Raw genomic sequence first — 14,030 nt, 5'->3', positions numbered from 1 at the left:
TGATGTGGACTTTGAATCTGAAGTCTTGCTACAAAAGCTTGGGATGAAGGGCCATTAATTCCAAAACCCAACCTGAAGGATATCCTAATTCTATGATAAAAGTTGAATGACAATGAGAGATATAACCACCTCAAAGCCTGGTTTACTACTCTCACCACAGTTCTCCATACCCAGGTATATGATTGTCCAGTATGGTTCCATCTCTCCCACTCCACGGATGGATTCAACTGTGCACAGGCTTCTGGGCACTGGACGAGTAACACTATGTAACAAGCTGAGTAACACTTAATGGGATTCTCTCCTCATGTGCCCTTTAAGCTGTCATTAATAGTTCTGTTTTATATCAATGTGGTAAGGATGAAGATGGATTTGAATCTGAGGTATACACATCAACGGGTGATACATGGACTGTATTATACTTCTCTTAGGCTGTGGCGATGCAAACAACTCCTGGATGATAGACGTTGGACGTGCGTGAAAGAGAGGGAAACCAGCCCCGCCCATGTTCTGGTGTGATAACATTGCACCCTTCTGGAATGCCCTACTGCAGGGGTGCCTCTAGAAAACACCATCTTTATGTTCCCTTTTCTCACCAGGGCTGTCTTCCAAAATCCGATTGAAAAATGGCCAGACAGGGCTCTCCATGTGGCCATAAAACAGACCCTAAAAGTGTGGAAGGTGAGCAGTCCACCAAATGTTGTGAACCTTTTTTTTGAATTATAGGGTTGGATACATTTTTCCACGAGCCTTTCTGTTGGTCAGAGACAGTTTGTTAACTCAAATGAGGAAACAGTAGTTCAATTTATGGAGAAGTGTGTACTACGGCACATTACATGTATAGCACACCCATAAGAGGCCATAGTGAATCCACCAAACCTATTTTGCATAGTAGAGTAATTGTCTTCACCACTAAGAATCCTGTCTAGCAGCCAATTAACTGTATTCCCACAATATCAATTTCTTCTCAGCAGCCTTCCCTCTTATCCCCTCCTTTCTTGCAGGCTAGCTCTTTAAGCTTCGCCCATTCGCCAAGCTGCTGAGATCAGGATACCTTCAATGCCATGAAAGTAGGGATGTCATCTTTGAATCGTGAATTCAGTTGCTATTGCCATTACTTTGGCTAGCGTATGGTAATCACAGCAGCAAGCTACTGTATCCATGTTCCAACCCTGTCCTTAGATTTACCAACTCCTCCATGTGCTGTGTTGCTCTTTGTTTATAAGTACAGTTCACACACTTTTCAAGTCCCTTTTAAATATTTCACAAAAATGTCAGAAAGATCTGCATGGAAAAGATGACATTGTAAGTGTGAACAAATTAAAGAAATATGAATCTACATTATGTAGTTACAATTGAGGAGCTTGGGGTGTGCAGTCCATCATCATAAGGGACGGCGATCGTGTATGTGGGTAATCTAGTGTTTTGCTCATCCAAGTAATCACCATAGTTTCTCAGCAAGTGAGACTTTTTCTCAAGGAAATGACGGCAGCTGCTATGCTTAGTTTAGTTTTAGTTTAGGTTACGGTAACTTATAGAGTGCAACTTACATCCAAAAAGGATTCCCTGTCGCGAAGCGTACTAGCACATGTTGTCCTATAAAACAATATTTATCATTCAAAAGATATTTATATTAAAAAGAGGGAATTCTTAATTATTGCAGAAACAATAAAGGGTTCAACGTTTTCCTGGAAGTAAGATGGTTGGTTGCATTGTTTCCTTAGAGACTCAGGTAATGTGTTCCAAACAGCAACAGCCTGGAAAGAAAAATAACTCGACCCCCATTCTGCTCAGTGTATCCTAGTGATCAGTATGATTATGGCTCCCTGATTGAATCTGGCGAGCTAGTGTGTAGTTCTGGAACGTATCTATAGAGAAAAATGCATAGTGATCTAGGCACAGCGATTTATTTTTGATTTTCTCTATTACAAGGAGCCATTGCACTACGTGGCTATTGATAAAAGGAATCATTATCTACTGGACCATTGACCCTCTCTGGGATGAAGCATTCGTTGGCTTTCATTTTTATCTTATGTTTGTCATGGGTTACCTTTGAGTTGGTGGCTTCCAGTGCCACTTTCAACTGCGACTCTGAGAGTTCTAAGGCATCGATTTTGCTCTGAGCCTCATCGTTGTCATTCAGTGCTTTCTTCAGCTGGTCACGGCTGGAGGCCTCCTCGGTCTGGACTTTCTGAATGTCACTCTTCTGCCCACCAATGATGCTGTTCCTCAGTTCCAGTTCAGAGGTCAACTCTGTAACAGACTAAAGGGAGAGAAATAATGAAGTCCTTTTGTTTCGCAACGTTTACAAAGGAAGGTGTATAAAGAGGAGGTGGCCTAAAGACAAACACTGAATTGGAATAAATGCCCTCCATATGGCATAGGTATCGATGGAGATCTAAGAAATCCACATAGAGATGGATTACCTAATGCATTTTCTTACGTTATGATTAGTAAATGTAGTATTAACAAGAAATGGAGTTCATTATGTTAGAACAACATTAACCATTGCAACCTACCTCAGGAACAGTAATAGTATTGAAACTGTCACAGCTGTCATATGGGCATCTGCACATTCATTCACAAATCTCTACTGTTCTTGTTAATGCTAGAACAGAAGCTACATTTAAAGAGATTACTTGCTGCATTTCTTGGCTTTAGGAGCTCTCGTTTTCGTTCACCGGAACAGGACAGCAAGACTTGTCCTCGGCCTCAAGCCCTGGGATCGTTAAATACCCAGCCCTGAAATCCCATCATTGGCTCCCAGTGGATGCAAGGATTACATTTAAAACCCTCTGCATTGTCCACAGGGCATTCTGCGGTCTGGGTCCAAATTACCCTCAACTATCCCTCTGTAAATACCTCCCCTCTCGAGCCCTTCGCTCCTCTACTTCTAACTCCCTCAGGGTTAGTCGTTTTGCAAAGAAACGAGCTGAAGGTAGATCTCTGTCTACAAATGGTGCCTCCCTTTGGAAAAGTCTCCCAGCCACCTTGAAACTTGAGGAAAACCATCTCCGGTTCCGGAAGCACCTCAAGACCTCCCTCTTTGCCTCTGACTTTGCCCCCCGTCTCCCTTGTTGATCTGTTTCTTCTCTTGGCATTGTACACCTGGCCACCCTCTGTCATTCGGGCCCAGGTACCTGCTCACCCTGCCACCCTCCTGCACTGCCTCCTGGCCACCCTCTGCACTAGGGTTCTGTATCTGTACCCATACAGCCCCCCTCCCACTTTTCTTCTGCACTTATCAGATATACCTTATCTGACTTACTTTTACCTGCCGCTTGCTGGCTGCACTACCATGGTTTATCGCCCTTATTTATTTATTTAATTTAATATTTATTCTGTTCTCTCCTCTGTTCCGCACTTTCCACTCCCCCTTCCCGGGACTTTCCACCTTTTCCATTTTCCATGCACTTGCGCTTTCTTAATGTCACTGGACATAGTAAGATCGCTGTTTTCTTTTTTTTTCTCCCTTGTTTCCCTCCCTTTTTGCCTGGTTGCGCTCTGATATACTTGTGTACGAGCGTGATATAAATACAATATAATTTCATTTCACCACATACAATGATGATATTATTCCAGCCATTATCATGAAGTCAATCAAGGCACCAAATGATCTTACCTTAGCTCCAAATCAATGCATCACTCTTGCAGGAAACCAATTCCCCACCTCACTGAATACAAGCTTAATATACCCATTCCTCAATAAGCAAAGCTGGACCAGGTCACCTAGCAAACTACCACCCTAGAAAATTCCTCATTTGGGGGAGATCACTGAGAAAGATCCAGCCAGGCATTTAACATCATGGGAAAAGTGGACTCATGCCTCCTAGTTCTGCTCAACTGCTCCACAGCCTTTGACAAGGTTAACCACACAACACTATTACATGATTAGCTACATTCTAAGACTGCGTGCCCAACTGGTTTGCCTCTTATTTATCCCACAGACTCCACCTGGCTCCGATGTGGAAATATAAATCAAGGCTCCTCCCTGTCTTGGGCTCCATTTTGTTACATAGAACCTCTGGAAGCTCTCCTTAGTGACCTTGACATCAAGGTCAATGATACACCAATGATACTCCGCTGTATCTGAAGGTCAGCAGCACTCAAGACATCTCGCAACAACCTCATGCTCATTCAATCCTAGATTTCGGGCACCTACTTAAAACTCAATTTGTGATGAGCGCCTGCTTGTGCTCAGTGTCATAAGACAAGCACTTAATGAAAAACCAGTGTTTTCTAATATTCCAATTTTCACTGTACAGCTCTTAATAAACCAATAGAATCCTCAAGTCATAGTGGGTTATAACATAAAAAATAGTAAACTTTATAATTATTTTATGTAATGAAACAAAGAGTGAACCTATTTGATACATTTTTTGTTTTTTAAGAAAGAGAAGTCTTTATGCACCACCACAAATGCTTCCTACAACAAATAGGCCGCTATCATATTAATAGGCTGCAAACAATGAAGCAATGCCTCAGTACTTAATACTGTAAAACCCTCATGAGGGGAGCACCTTGCAGAATTCATGTGCTGGTAAACATATGTCGGACCGTCAGTTCTTGGATTTGTCTCCTCTGGGGGGGAGAAGGGCAGGGAGAATCCTGTTGGGGCTGTCCGACGCTTCTTCAGTATAAAAGAAGATGAAGAGCCTCTTTTGTTGCTACTGTCGTGGGAGCAGCCGGGGAAGTCAATGAACACTTTAAAGGCTCTACATCTATCTCCCTTTTGATCTGTGGTGGTGTAAAGCTTGTGAGGTGGTTTGGTGACTTCTGGAAGAGATTTCACTGTTTAAGTGTTCATTTTCTGTTTTGTTAGCTGCTCACGTAGGGTGGAGGGAAATGTGTGTTCAATCAAAAAGTAAGGGGCATGCCTTTTCCTGAGCCTCGAGGATTCATGTTTCTGCTCTCTACCTAGGCTTTGTGGATGTTCAGACCTAGGCACATTCACATTGTTGCCCTGTGTACATTGCATGCCACAGACCCTAGGATGTCAGTGGCCCACTTCTTTTGTGTGAGACAGCCCAAACCGAAAGTAGTTCTGCATGTCAAAGGATAGCTCTTGATCCAACTCTACCAAGTCTTTTTTCAAATGCAATGATAAAATCTAAAATCTTTTCCTCTTTTCTACAAGGCGCCCAAGAGAAGGAAGAAGAAGAGGTTGTAGGTATTCTCCGTTATGCCAGGACAGCTGATTCAATGATAGATTGGGCTGAAGGGTTCAATACATGACATAGCTTCACTCCTGGAGGGACTCTGAGCTTGACATTCAGCCTGAGAGTTCCCTTTCGTGAGCTACTTGGGACAGCCTGCTCTCACATTGAGCATCCCAGCTTGGATGAATCTGATCCTGAGTAGCCCCAAACCAGAGCTTCTGTGCATCAGCACAGTTGTGAAAATCACATTTCTCCTTGCTTGATCAACTATTCATTGCCACATCAGTGTCTGTCAAGTTGAGTACTCTTGAGCCCTGTATCAAGGATAGCAAATTTTGAGAGCAAAGAAGATTATCTTCAGCTCCAGAACACTGATGTGAAACGTCCAAACCTATGGGCCCCACATATCTTGTATCTGGGCTTAAGGCTGAACCTATTGCAGAGGTGGAGGCACAGGTGATGTAGGCACAATCTCTTAAATAATATCATTAAAAAGGATCTCATTGTCATTATTTGCCTGCATTTTTTAAGAAGTGTCCCTCCTGCTGAGGGTACCTGACCCTTGTGCCTGGTTTGCGTTGGGTGGCAGGTTCTGGGTTGGGTTTGATAGAGCAGTCATTGAGACTGTGTACCCAGCAGGGATAGGGCGAATTTACCAAAAATGTTTTTTAATAACATATTTTATTGGTTATTTTAAAACATACATACAACATACCAACATCCCCCCCCACCCTCCATCCCCTGGTCACCGGGTTGGTCCATCAATCTGCTCGTGTCTTGCCACTCTGTACATTACTTTGAAGTACAGTGTTACTTGCCGAGTTCCGTGTTGCGCTCCTGCGCTTTCTCCCCCCCACCTTTTCTTCTTCCTCCCCCAGTGCTGGCAGTCCTCAGGTCACACGTGCTTTCCATTTTCCCAAAATTTTGGTGGCATTTGCTGGGCACCCCCGTGCTGTGTATATTCTGTGTTCTTTCACCGCGCAGATGTCCATTTCGTTTGACCATTCAGCCACTGTTGGGCACTCCGGGGCTCCCCATTTCTGCACTATCTCACGTTTTATCTGGCCGATTGCTATCGAGAGAGAAATACCCTCCCATTTGTTTGCGGTGTTCTCATCTGGGGCCCCCAGTAACATTATTGCAGGCTGTAATGCTATCGTGCGACCCAGCGTTCTTCCTAATATTTGAGAACTTTGTGTCCAGAAGGTCTTGATTTTGGGGCATTCCCAGAGGAGATGGATGAATGTGCCTTCCTCCCCCGGCATCTCAAGCAGTTGGGATCCGTTGCCCTTCCCCAACCGAAAAGGACCACTCGGGGGTAGTATACCCTATGGAGTATCTTGAGCTGAATCAGTCTTATTCTGAAGTCTATTGCAATTTCACGTGGGTGCATGAGAACCTGGATCCAGTCCTCAGGTTCAATGGCCCCAACATCCCGTTCCCATCTGGCCTTGAGGCTGACCAGTTCCGGGGTAGTGAATGCATTAATGGCCTTATATAGGATAGTTGTTACCTTGGTGAGGATGTGTTGTGTGAGTAGGTTGCGTTCCAGGGGTGTGCAATCTGGTGCATCGGTAAGTGCTTGCCTGTAACCATTGAGGGCGTGTCTTAGTTGTGCATAATGGTAGTGTTCTGCTGCTGGGATTCCAAACTTCTGCTGGAGTGTTTCAAAGGGGAGGATGGAGCCATCGGTAACAATATCTCCTATTATGGTTATCCCTGCCCTCAGTCCATCCGTTGAGTTTTCGTACCTACGACAACATGTGGTTGTTCCACAGCGGCTGTGCCGTGGTGATCTTGTTTCCCCAACCTATGTGCATGTGAGCCTGCCTCCAAATGATTGCGATGTGGGTCGACATTGTTTGTGCTGGGGGCCTGGATAGACTCTGATATAATGTTTCAAGTGGTGGGGTGTCCTGAATAATAGGTAGTTCCGCTCTAATATGTGGAAGTTCGCGATCCCCGTGGAGGAGGTCATTGACTACATTTAATTGGCTGGCCCAGTAGTAGGACCTAAGGTGTGGGACTCCTACATCCCCCTCCCAGATAGAGCATTGCAACGTGGTCAGTGCAATTCGGGGCTGCCCTCCCTTTAATATCAGCTCCTAAGGAGACGCTCCACTCGGATGAATACCGAATTTGGTATAGCTAGTGGGGCGTTTTGCAGTATGTAAAGGAAACGTGGAAGTGCCATCATCTTAAAGGGGGCCGCTCTGCCCATAAGCGTAAGGGGTAGGAGCATCCACTGTTGTACATCCCCGGCAAAGGGGTCAATTAGTGGGAGCAGGTTGTGAAGCACATAGTCCGATAGAGCCCCTGAGACCCATATGCCCAGGTAGCGGGAGCCCTCCCTCTGTACTCAGTACGCGGTGTCTCGAGAAATTGCTAGGTCGCCACCTCTTACTGGGTAGAGGATCGACTTTCCCCAGTTTACTCTGAGGCCACTGAAGTCCCCATAGGTCTTTAGCATTTGGGTTATGATTGGACATGCGTGGAGTGGGTTGCTTAGATAGAGTAATAGGTCATCTGCGTAAAGGGAGAGCTTGTCCTCTCGCCCTTCTGGCCAGTGGAATCCGGACCATGTGGTGACCTGTCGGAGCCATCAGGCCAGTGGTTCTATTGCTAGGGCGAAAAGGAGGAGGGACAGAGGACAGCCCTGTCGGGTGCCTCTGCCCAGCGGGAAGGTCCCAGTGGTCCAGCCATTCATACTGACTGCGGCTAATGGGGCCTCGTATAAAAGTTGGACCCAGCTAAGAAAGGCTTCACTGATGCCCATGTGCCTCATTATTGCCCAGAGACTTGCCCATACCACCGAATCGAAAGCTTTCTCGAAATCAACTGCGAGTAGCGCAAGCAGTGTTTTGAGAGTTGGGGCTCTTTCCAATAGCAGATGTAATCAGCGTGAGTTCATTCTAGTCGATCTTTGCGGCATGAAGCCGCATTGATCTTGATGAACCAGTGAGGATATGACCGGTTGGAGCCTATTGGCCAGTACTTTAGCCAGGATTTTGGCTTCGCTATTAATAAGCGATATCGGCCTATACGATGTGCACTGGTCGGGGGTTTGCCTTGTTTGGGAATGACCACAATGTTGGCCATTCGTAGATCTAGTGGAAGGGTGCCCTGCTCCCTGGCTGCAAGGAACAGGTCGCGGATGGGGGCGGCCATCTTGTTGCTGCCCAGCTTCTTCCAGGTCTCGGCCGGGAAACCATTTGGGCCCGGTGTTTTCCCGGACTGTAGCTGGGTTATAGCCTCCACTATTTCAGCTTCGTCCAGTTCCCTATCTAGGTGTGTTCTCTGCACTTCCGACAAGTGCAGGAGCACAATCTTATCTAGGAGGGATGAGTCTATAGGGGCCATTGGGGCGGCATAGAGCGTGGCATAGAAGTTGGCGAATGCCTCCGCTATCTCTGGGTCTGTTTGGGCAAGCTCATTTTGGCTGTCAGTAACCTGTTCATAAATTATGGTCTTTGACTCCCAATGCGCCTGTCTTGCGTTGTCTAACGCCGTGTTATGGAGGGCTGCTCTCGCTTTCAAGAGGGAGCGATGTATTTCAGGGGTAGCGTCGGAGATGTATTTGATTTCCCATTTCTCAACCTCATCCTCAGCCTCCGTCACTTTCCTATGGTGTTCTCTTCTTTTATTGCACGTCTAGGCCGTCATTTCCCCTCGAAGTACTGCCTTATGTGCCTCCCATAGTGTCACTGGGTCCTCTACCGAGCCTGTGTTTAATTTGGAAAATTTGTTAGATTTTTCCGTGATGGGTTCCACGAAATCGGGGAAGCCCAGGTAGTAATTATTTAGCCGCCATGTTTTAGGCGGTAGGGGACGTTCCGTACGGAGCGTCACCTCCAAGGGAGAGTGGTCTGATATGCCACGGGGAAGGAAGGAGTTCAGCCGTTCTTACCCTATATGCTTCGGGGGTTGGGAGGAAGAAGTAATCTAGCCTGGATAAGGATGCGTAGGCCCCAGAGTGAAAGGAGAATCCTCGGTCTGTAGGGTGGAGTTCTCTCCACACATCACTCAAACCAAGCACTGACACAAAGGTTGCCAGCCTTGTGGGCCGGTTTGAGTTCTGATTGTGGATGTGGGACCGGTCTAATGTGTTGCACATAACATCGTTAAAATCCCCTCCCAAGATCCATAAATCCGATTGTTGTTGCGCCATCAAGGATGTTGCCTCCCTCAGGAGACCCTTCCCCAACCCCGGTGGGGAATATATCGCTAAAATGGCCACTGTCTCCCCCCAGAGTATGCCCCAGAGCATCACGAAACAGCCACAAGGGTCCTGCGCCACAGCAGATAGTTCAAAAGGGAGTCGCTTATGTAAGAGGATCAGGACGCCCGGGGAACCCATTGTGTACCCCGTGTGGTAAGCTAGTCGATAGTTAGTTCTACAGAAGAATTGGCATGTGGAGCCTGCTAAGTGGGTCTCGGTTAGGAGGGCTATGTCAGGAGAGCATCTATTAAGGAATTGCATGATCAGCCGTCGTTTTATACCTGTGCCCATGCCATTTACATTGCAGGTAAGGATTTTAAGAGACCTGTGGTGTTCATTGGGTATCATTGGGGCTTGTGTATTCCCATTAATGGAATCTACATAGTGCTGTACGGCCATTGCTGTTTAAGAATCTGGGATGTTGTGCCTGGTAGGTGCGTGGTACATTTTGCCGTGGGGACACAGCGTTCACGTTTAGTGTGGGCATGGGCGGTGAGCACGGTATGTTTGGTGGCATCTTGATAGACAGTGACATGGTGTGACCTCCCGGAAAATAACTAACATGAAACACTCCCCCCACCCACTCCCCATACTCCTCCCCAACATGAAGTATCTGTCGCCCAAACTCTACTGGCGTTTAAAACTATATCGCCAGATTTAACTAATATGAACTGTTTACCCCTTTCCCACTGACTTACTACTCCTTTGTGGGTTTGGTGTCTCGAGTCGGGGATGTGGCGTCCGCCGATGGCATGGTGTGTTAATGGCAACCGCGTATGGCTCATGTGATCCCTTATACAGGGGTGAAGGCAACTCACTGCTACTGTCCCTTCAGGAGGAGTGTTGCATAATAGGGGGTTGCCAGGAGAAGGGTTGGTTCTTGAGTCCATGAGTGGTTCAGTTTGCTCCTGCATCCGGCTGGTAGTTCCAGTTTAGGCCGTGCTAGGGATTGGGGTCTCTGTCTGGCTCAATTGGGATCTCAGGTATACGTTTCTGGGCTGGTCTTTCTCTCTGCGGTCGGGGTCTTGATCTACCCCTGCGGTGTTGGTCCTATCTGGTCCAGTCGCCGCCGATGTGGGTCTGTGCCCATTTCCAGGCTTCCTGTGGGTTGGTGAAGTGTACAGTTCTGCCTTCATGTTGGATGTTTAACTGGGCTGGGAACAGCAGCCCGTATCTCACGTTCATAGAGTGAAGCTTCCTTTTTAGGTGCTCAAAGGATTGTCTGGCTTTCTGGACTTCGCAAGTATGACCTGTAAAGAAAGCAATTCTGGCTCCGTTAAATGTCATTGACCCTTTTGTTCGGGCCATTTGTAGGATGGCATCTCTGTCACAATAATTAAGAAGCCTTGCTATGATTGTTCTCGGGGGTGCACCCGGGGCCGGGCGACCTGCGGGCATGCAGTGTGCACGTTCCACTGAGAAAAAGTTTGAGAAAGTCTTTGGCGCAAAGAGGTCCGCCAGCCATTCTTCCAGAAAGAGTTCCACACTGGGTCCCTCTGTGCGTTCCGGCAGTCCCAGGATGCAAATATTATTGCGGCGGGACCTGCCTTCTCCCTCGTCAACTCGGGCTTCCAGGGTTTTCAGTCGGGTTAGTGCTTATGTAAGCTGTTGGTACACCCTCCCCGAGGTCATCCTCCACGCCAGAAATTCATTTTCCCACCTCCCCGGGTCCGAGATGAGAGTTTCTGGAGGTCGTGGCGGAGGAAGGAGACCTCCGTGGAGATAGTGTTCATTTTCTGTTCTACTGAGGAGCGCAAGCTAGCGATGGCGGCCATTACGTCTTTTAGCGACAGGGCCTCGTCTGGCAGAGGGGAGTCCCCCCCCGGGTCCTCGACGCTTATTGCTGTAGATGTGCTCGTAGCATATTGGTCCATTGTACTTTGCGTCAAGGGTTTCTTGCTCTTTTCTTTGCCCATGATGTTGCTTTGCGCGAGTCGCCGGTGTAGGTTTGGAGGAGCATTCCTTTTTGTGGCGTTGTTCAGGCATTTACCAGTGCTTGCAGCGCCTTTGCGGTCGGCGTATGCGGGCGTATGCTATGTTTTGTCGCAGTTTTGTCGCAGGAGCGTTCCCCTCCGGGTGCTTCGGGGATGCATATATATCTTAAATTCAGGCAGAGAAGCCCCACGCGGCTCACTCGTTGCCATCTCTCACCGGTCGTCGGGAGTGGAGATATGGCACCAGGGGCGTCACTGCCCACGTCGGCCTCACCCACAGGAGGAGTCCGCTCTCTGTCCTAGTCCCGAGCTACTCACTTATCTGCAGGCGACGTCGCTCTGCTCCCGGTGGAGATCTGGTGGTCGAGGGTCGCTATCCACCTCCGCTTGTCCCCGTCGCAGTTCAGCGCGTCTCGATGGCGGCCATCTTGATTGGGCCCGGGCAAAGTTTCTGCCAGTTTTTTAACACGGATAATTTGCGTTCCCCTTCATGGATTCGGCTCCTTTTACCGTGAGCGTTGCCCCGAGGTTCCGCTGCCCGGGGATGTCGTTTTTAAGCGTTTTCGTTTCCTATATCACATGATATTGCAGGATCATGGGAGCGCCAAAGAATCACGTCTCCATTGCACGCTCACTGGCCATGCCCCTCGAGAATTTACAACATTGAGTAATGTGCTGAAGGAGGTGGAGCTGTGGATCACCCCTATTTACTGAGCCAAGAAAAAAGGTTTTTCTATCCGGTCAGGCCTCTTGCTACCAATATTGTGTGAAGCCTCTTTAGCAGGAGAAATGCTGCTTCCTGACGGAGACACCTCTGTATTCAAGCCCTTGTATTAGGGGCACAGCCCAAACCAGTCAAAGGCTAATATTACTTTTTTTTTGGTGCCGATGGCTAGGTTTTTCAGGCGTCACTTCCATTATGTTTATCCAGCTATGAATCAAGCAAGAATCAAAAGCTGATGTCTCCACCACTAGAGAGAGGCTTTGTATTAAAGCTCATCTAAGTTGGGTTCTGTGCATTAGCCATCCGCGCTTAGGCGTTTGCGACCTGAAATGGAGCCATATGACAGTGACATCACCCCCATACCATGAATGAAGCGACCTAAAACAATATCTTGGTAGTCTTCGAAACAGGCTTATGTGACGGCACCGTCGAGCCTTGCAGATTTCCAGGTGTATGTTGGTGTATGTTGTGCTTCTAGAGGTCTGGCTGATGCCTTACCCTGAAGTTGGGTCATAGACGGCCAGGCATTTGTGTCAGGATTCCTCATGGTGAAAAGTTCTGGTGGCTCCTCAGCCATTGGGCTGGTAGTACACCATGCCAGACCCTCAGAGTGAACTCCAGTGTAAGAGATTCAAGAACCTCTGCCCGTCTAGTGCCTCCTTGGGAAGAAGTAAATACGCAGAGTTCCCGTGCAAACAATGGTGTTCTTTTATAACTCTATGCAACACAGTCTTTGAAGTCCTGTGTAGTAGGAAACGCTGTTTCCATTTCCTCAAGCAGCCAGACAGAATTCACCAAAAGTGCAAAAGTAACTCACAGAAGACACAATTCGGTCACTCTTGGTTTTGTGCGTGTGTTGATTTTATGAAAGGCAAATGCCATTGGTCCTGTGCAATTTGGGTGGTTATGCAAAGTCAATTCAATGAATTGTGTATATTTTACCTTGATATGTTAATTTCTGGTGATGTTGCATCCAATTGTGTTTGTTTATGAGTCCAGTAACAACCACCTTAGACACAGCATGTGCATTTCTGGCACTGTATACATTGTTCCACACCCACCACAGTGTCTAAACCCTGTCCGCGATGGGATAGATGCGAGGGAGAAAAGAAAAAAAAATTCTTGGCAGAGGGCGCTGTGCTCGAGGTTGTGGCGTCGACTGTCCCTCGACGGGCTCTGTACTCTGTCGACGCCACTGATGGTATAAATAGCTCAAGCCGCGCCCGTTGCTTCAGTTCAACTTTTTCAATGAAACTATAGGAGGAACACCCAGGTGTGCCTCATGACTGATGCACTCTTCGTGAGAGGAAAGTGGAAGAAAACGTAAACTGTACTGCGGGGTAGGCTGGGAGGGTGGATGAGGAATACGTGGGAGGAACATCCAGTCGAAAGAACGTTAAGTTGGTAAGTAGCTTGTTCTTCAAATAGATTGTGTCCTCCCACGTATTCCTCATCTTATGATAGACTCCCATAGCAGTGTCAATTTTGAAGGTGGGAGTACTAAATACTGTTTTCATGGACTGAGTTAAGTACCGCCTTGGCAAACAGCCCCTCATTGGAGAAAGCGGTCTCTAAACAGTAATGCTTGATGAAAGTATGCATTGATTTCCAAGTTGCAGCTGAGCAAATGTCTGCTGCAGGAACTCCCCTATTTAGAGCCGCAGAAGTAGTCATTCCCCTTGCAGAATGGGCTCGAAGCCCATCTGGTGGGTCTTTTGCCTCTAATCTGTAGCATTACAGTATAGCTAGAATGATCCAGCGGGATATGGTTTGTTTTGTCACTGATAAACCCAGTTTATGACCAGTATAACCCACAAAAAGTTGGTCATCTTGGTGTAACTTTGACATCCTTGAAATATAGAAACTAAGAGCCCTCTTGGGGTCTAGTCTATGTAGTATCTCCTCTTCTTTGCCCAAATGAGGAGGACAATAGAAAGTTGGTAATATTATTTTTTGTGACAAATGGAAGTCGGAAACCATTTTTGGTAAAAAGGAAG

General features: G+C 47.2%; 1 protein-coding gene across 3 annotated transcripts in view; it reads right to left on the bottom strand.

Annotated features, from left to right (window-relative positions):
• The window catches only part of CCDC27 (coiled-coil domain containing 27), a 617,891-nt gene that overhangs the window by 100,606 nt on the left and 503,255 nt on the right, over positions 1 to 14,030 (bottom strand). For all 3 annotated transcript variants that reach the window (XM_069610244.1, XM_069610243.1, XM_069610245.1), the window contains one exon: positions 2,048 to 2,260. In XM_069610244.1, coding sequence (XP_069466345.1) covers positions 2,048 to 2,260 — 213 coding nt within the window. The remainder of the gene's footprint in view (positions 1 to 2,047; positions 2,261 to 14,030) is intronic.

The sequence above is a fragment of the Ambystoma mexicanum genome, chromosome 8, assembly GCF_040938575.1.
Source record: "Ambystoma mexicanum isolate Mex_15411 chromosome 8, UKY_AmexF1_1, whole genome shotgun sequence".
Taxonomy (NCBI): Eukaryota; Metazoa; Chordata; class Amphibia; order Caudata; family Ambystomatidae; genus Ambystoma; species Ambystoma mexicanum.
This window is presented reverse-complemented; position numbering and strand designations above follow the sequence as displayed.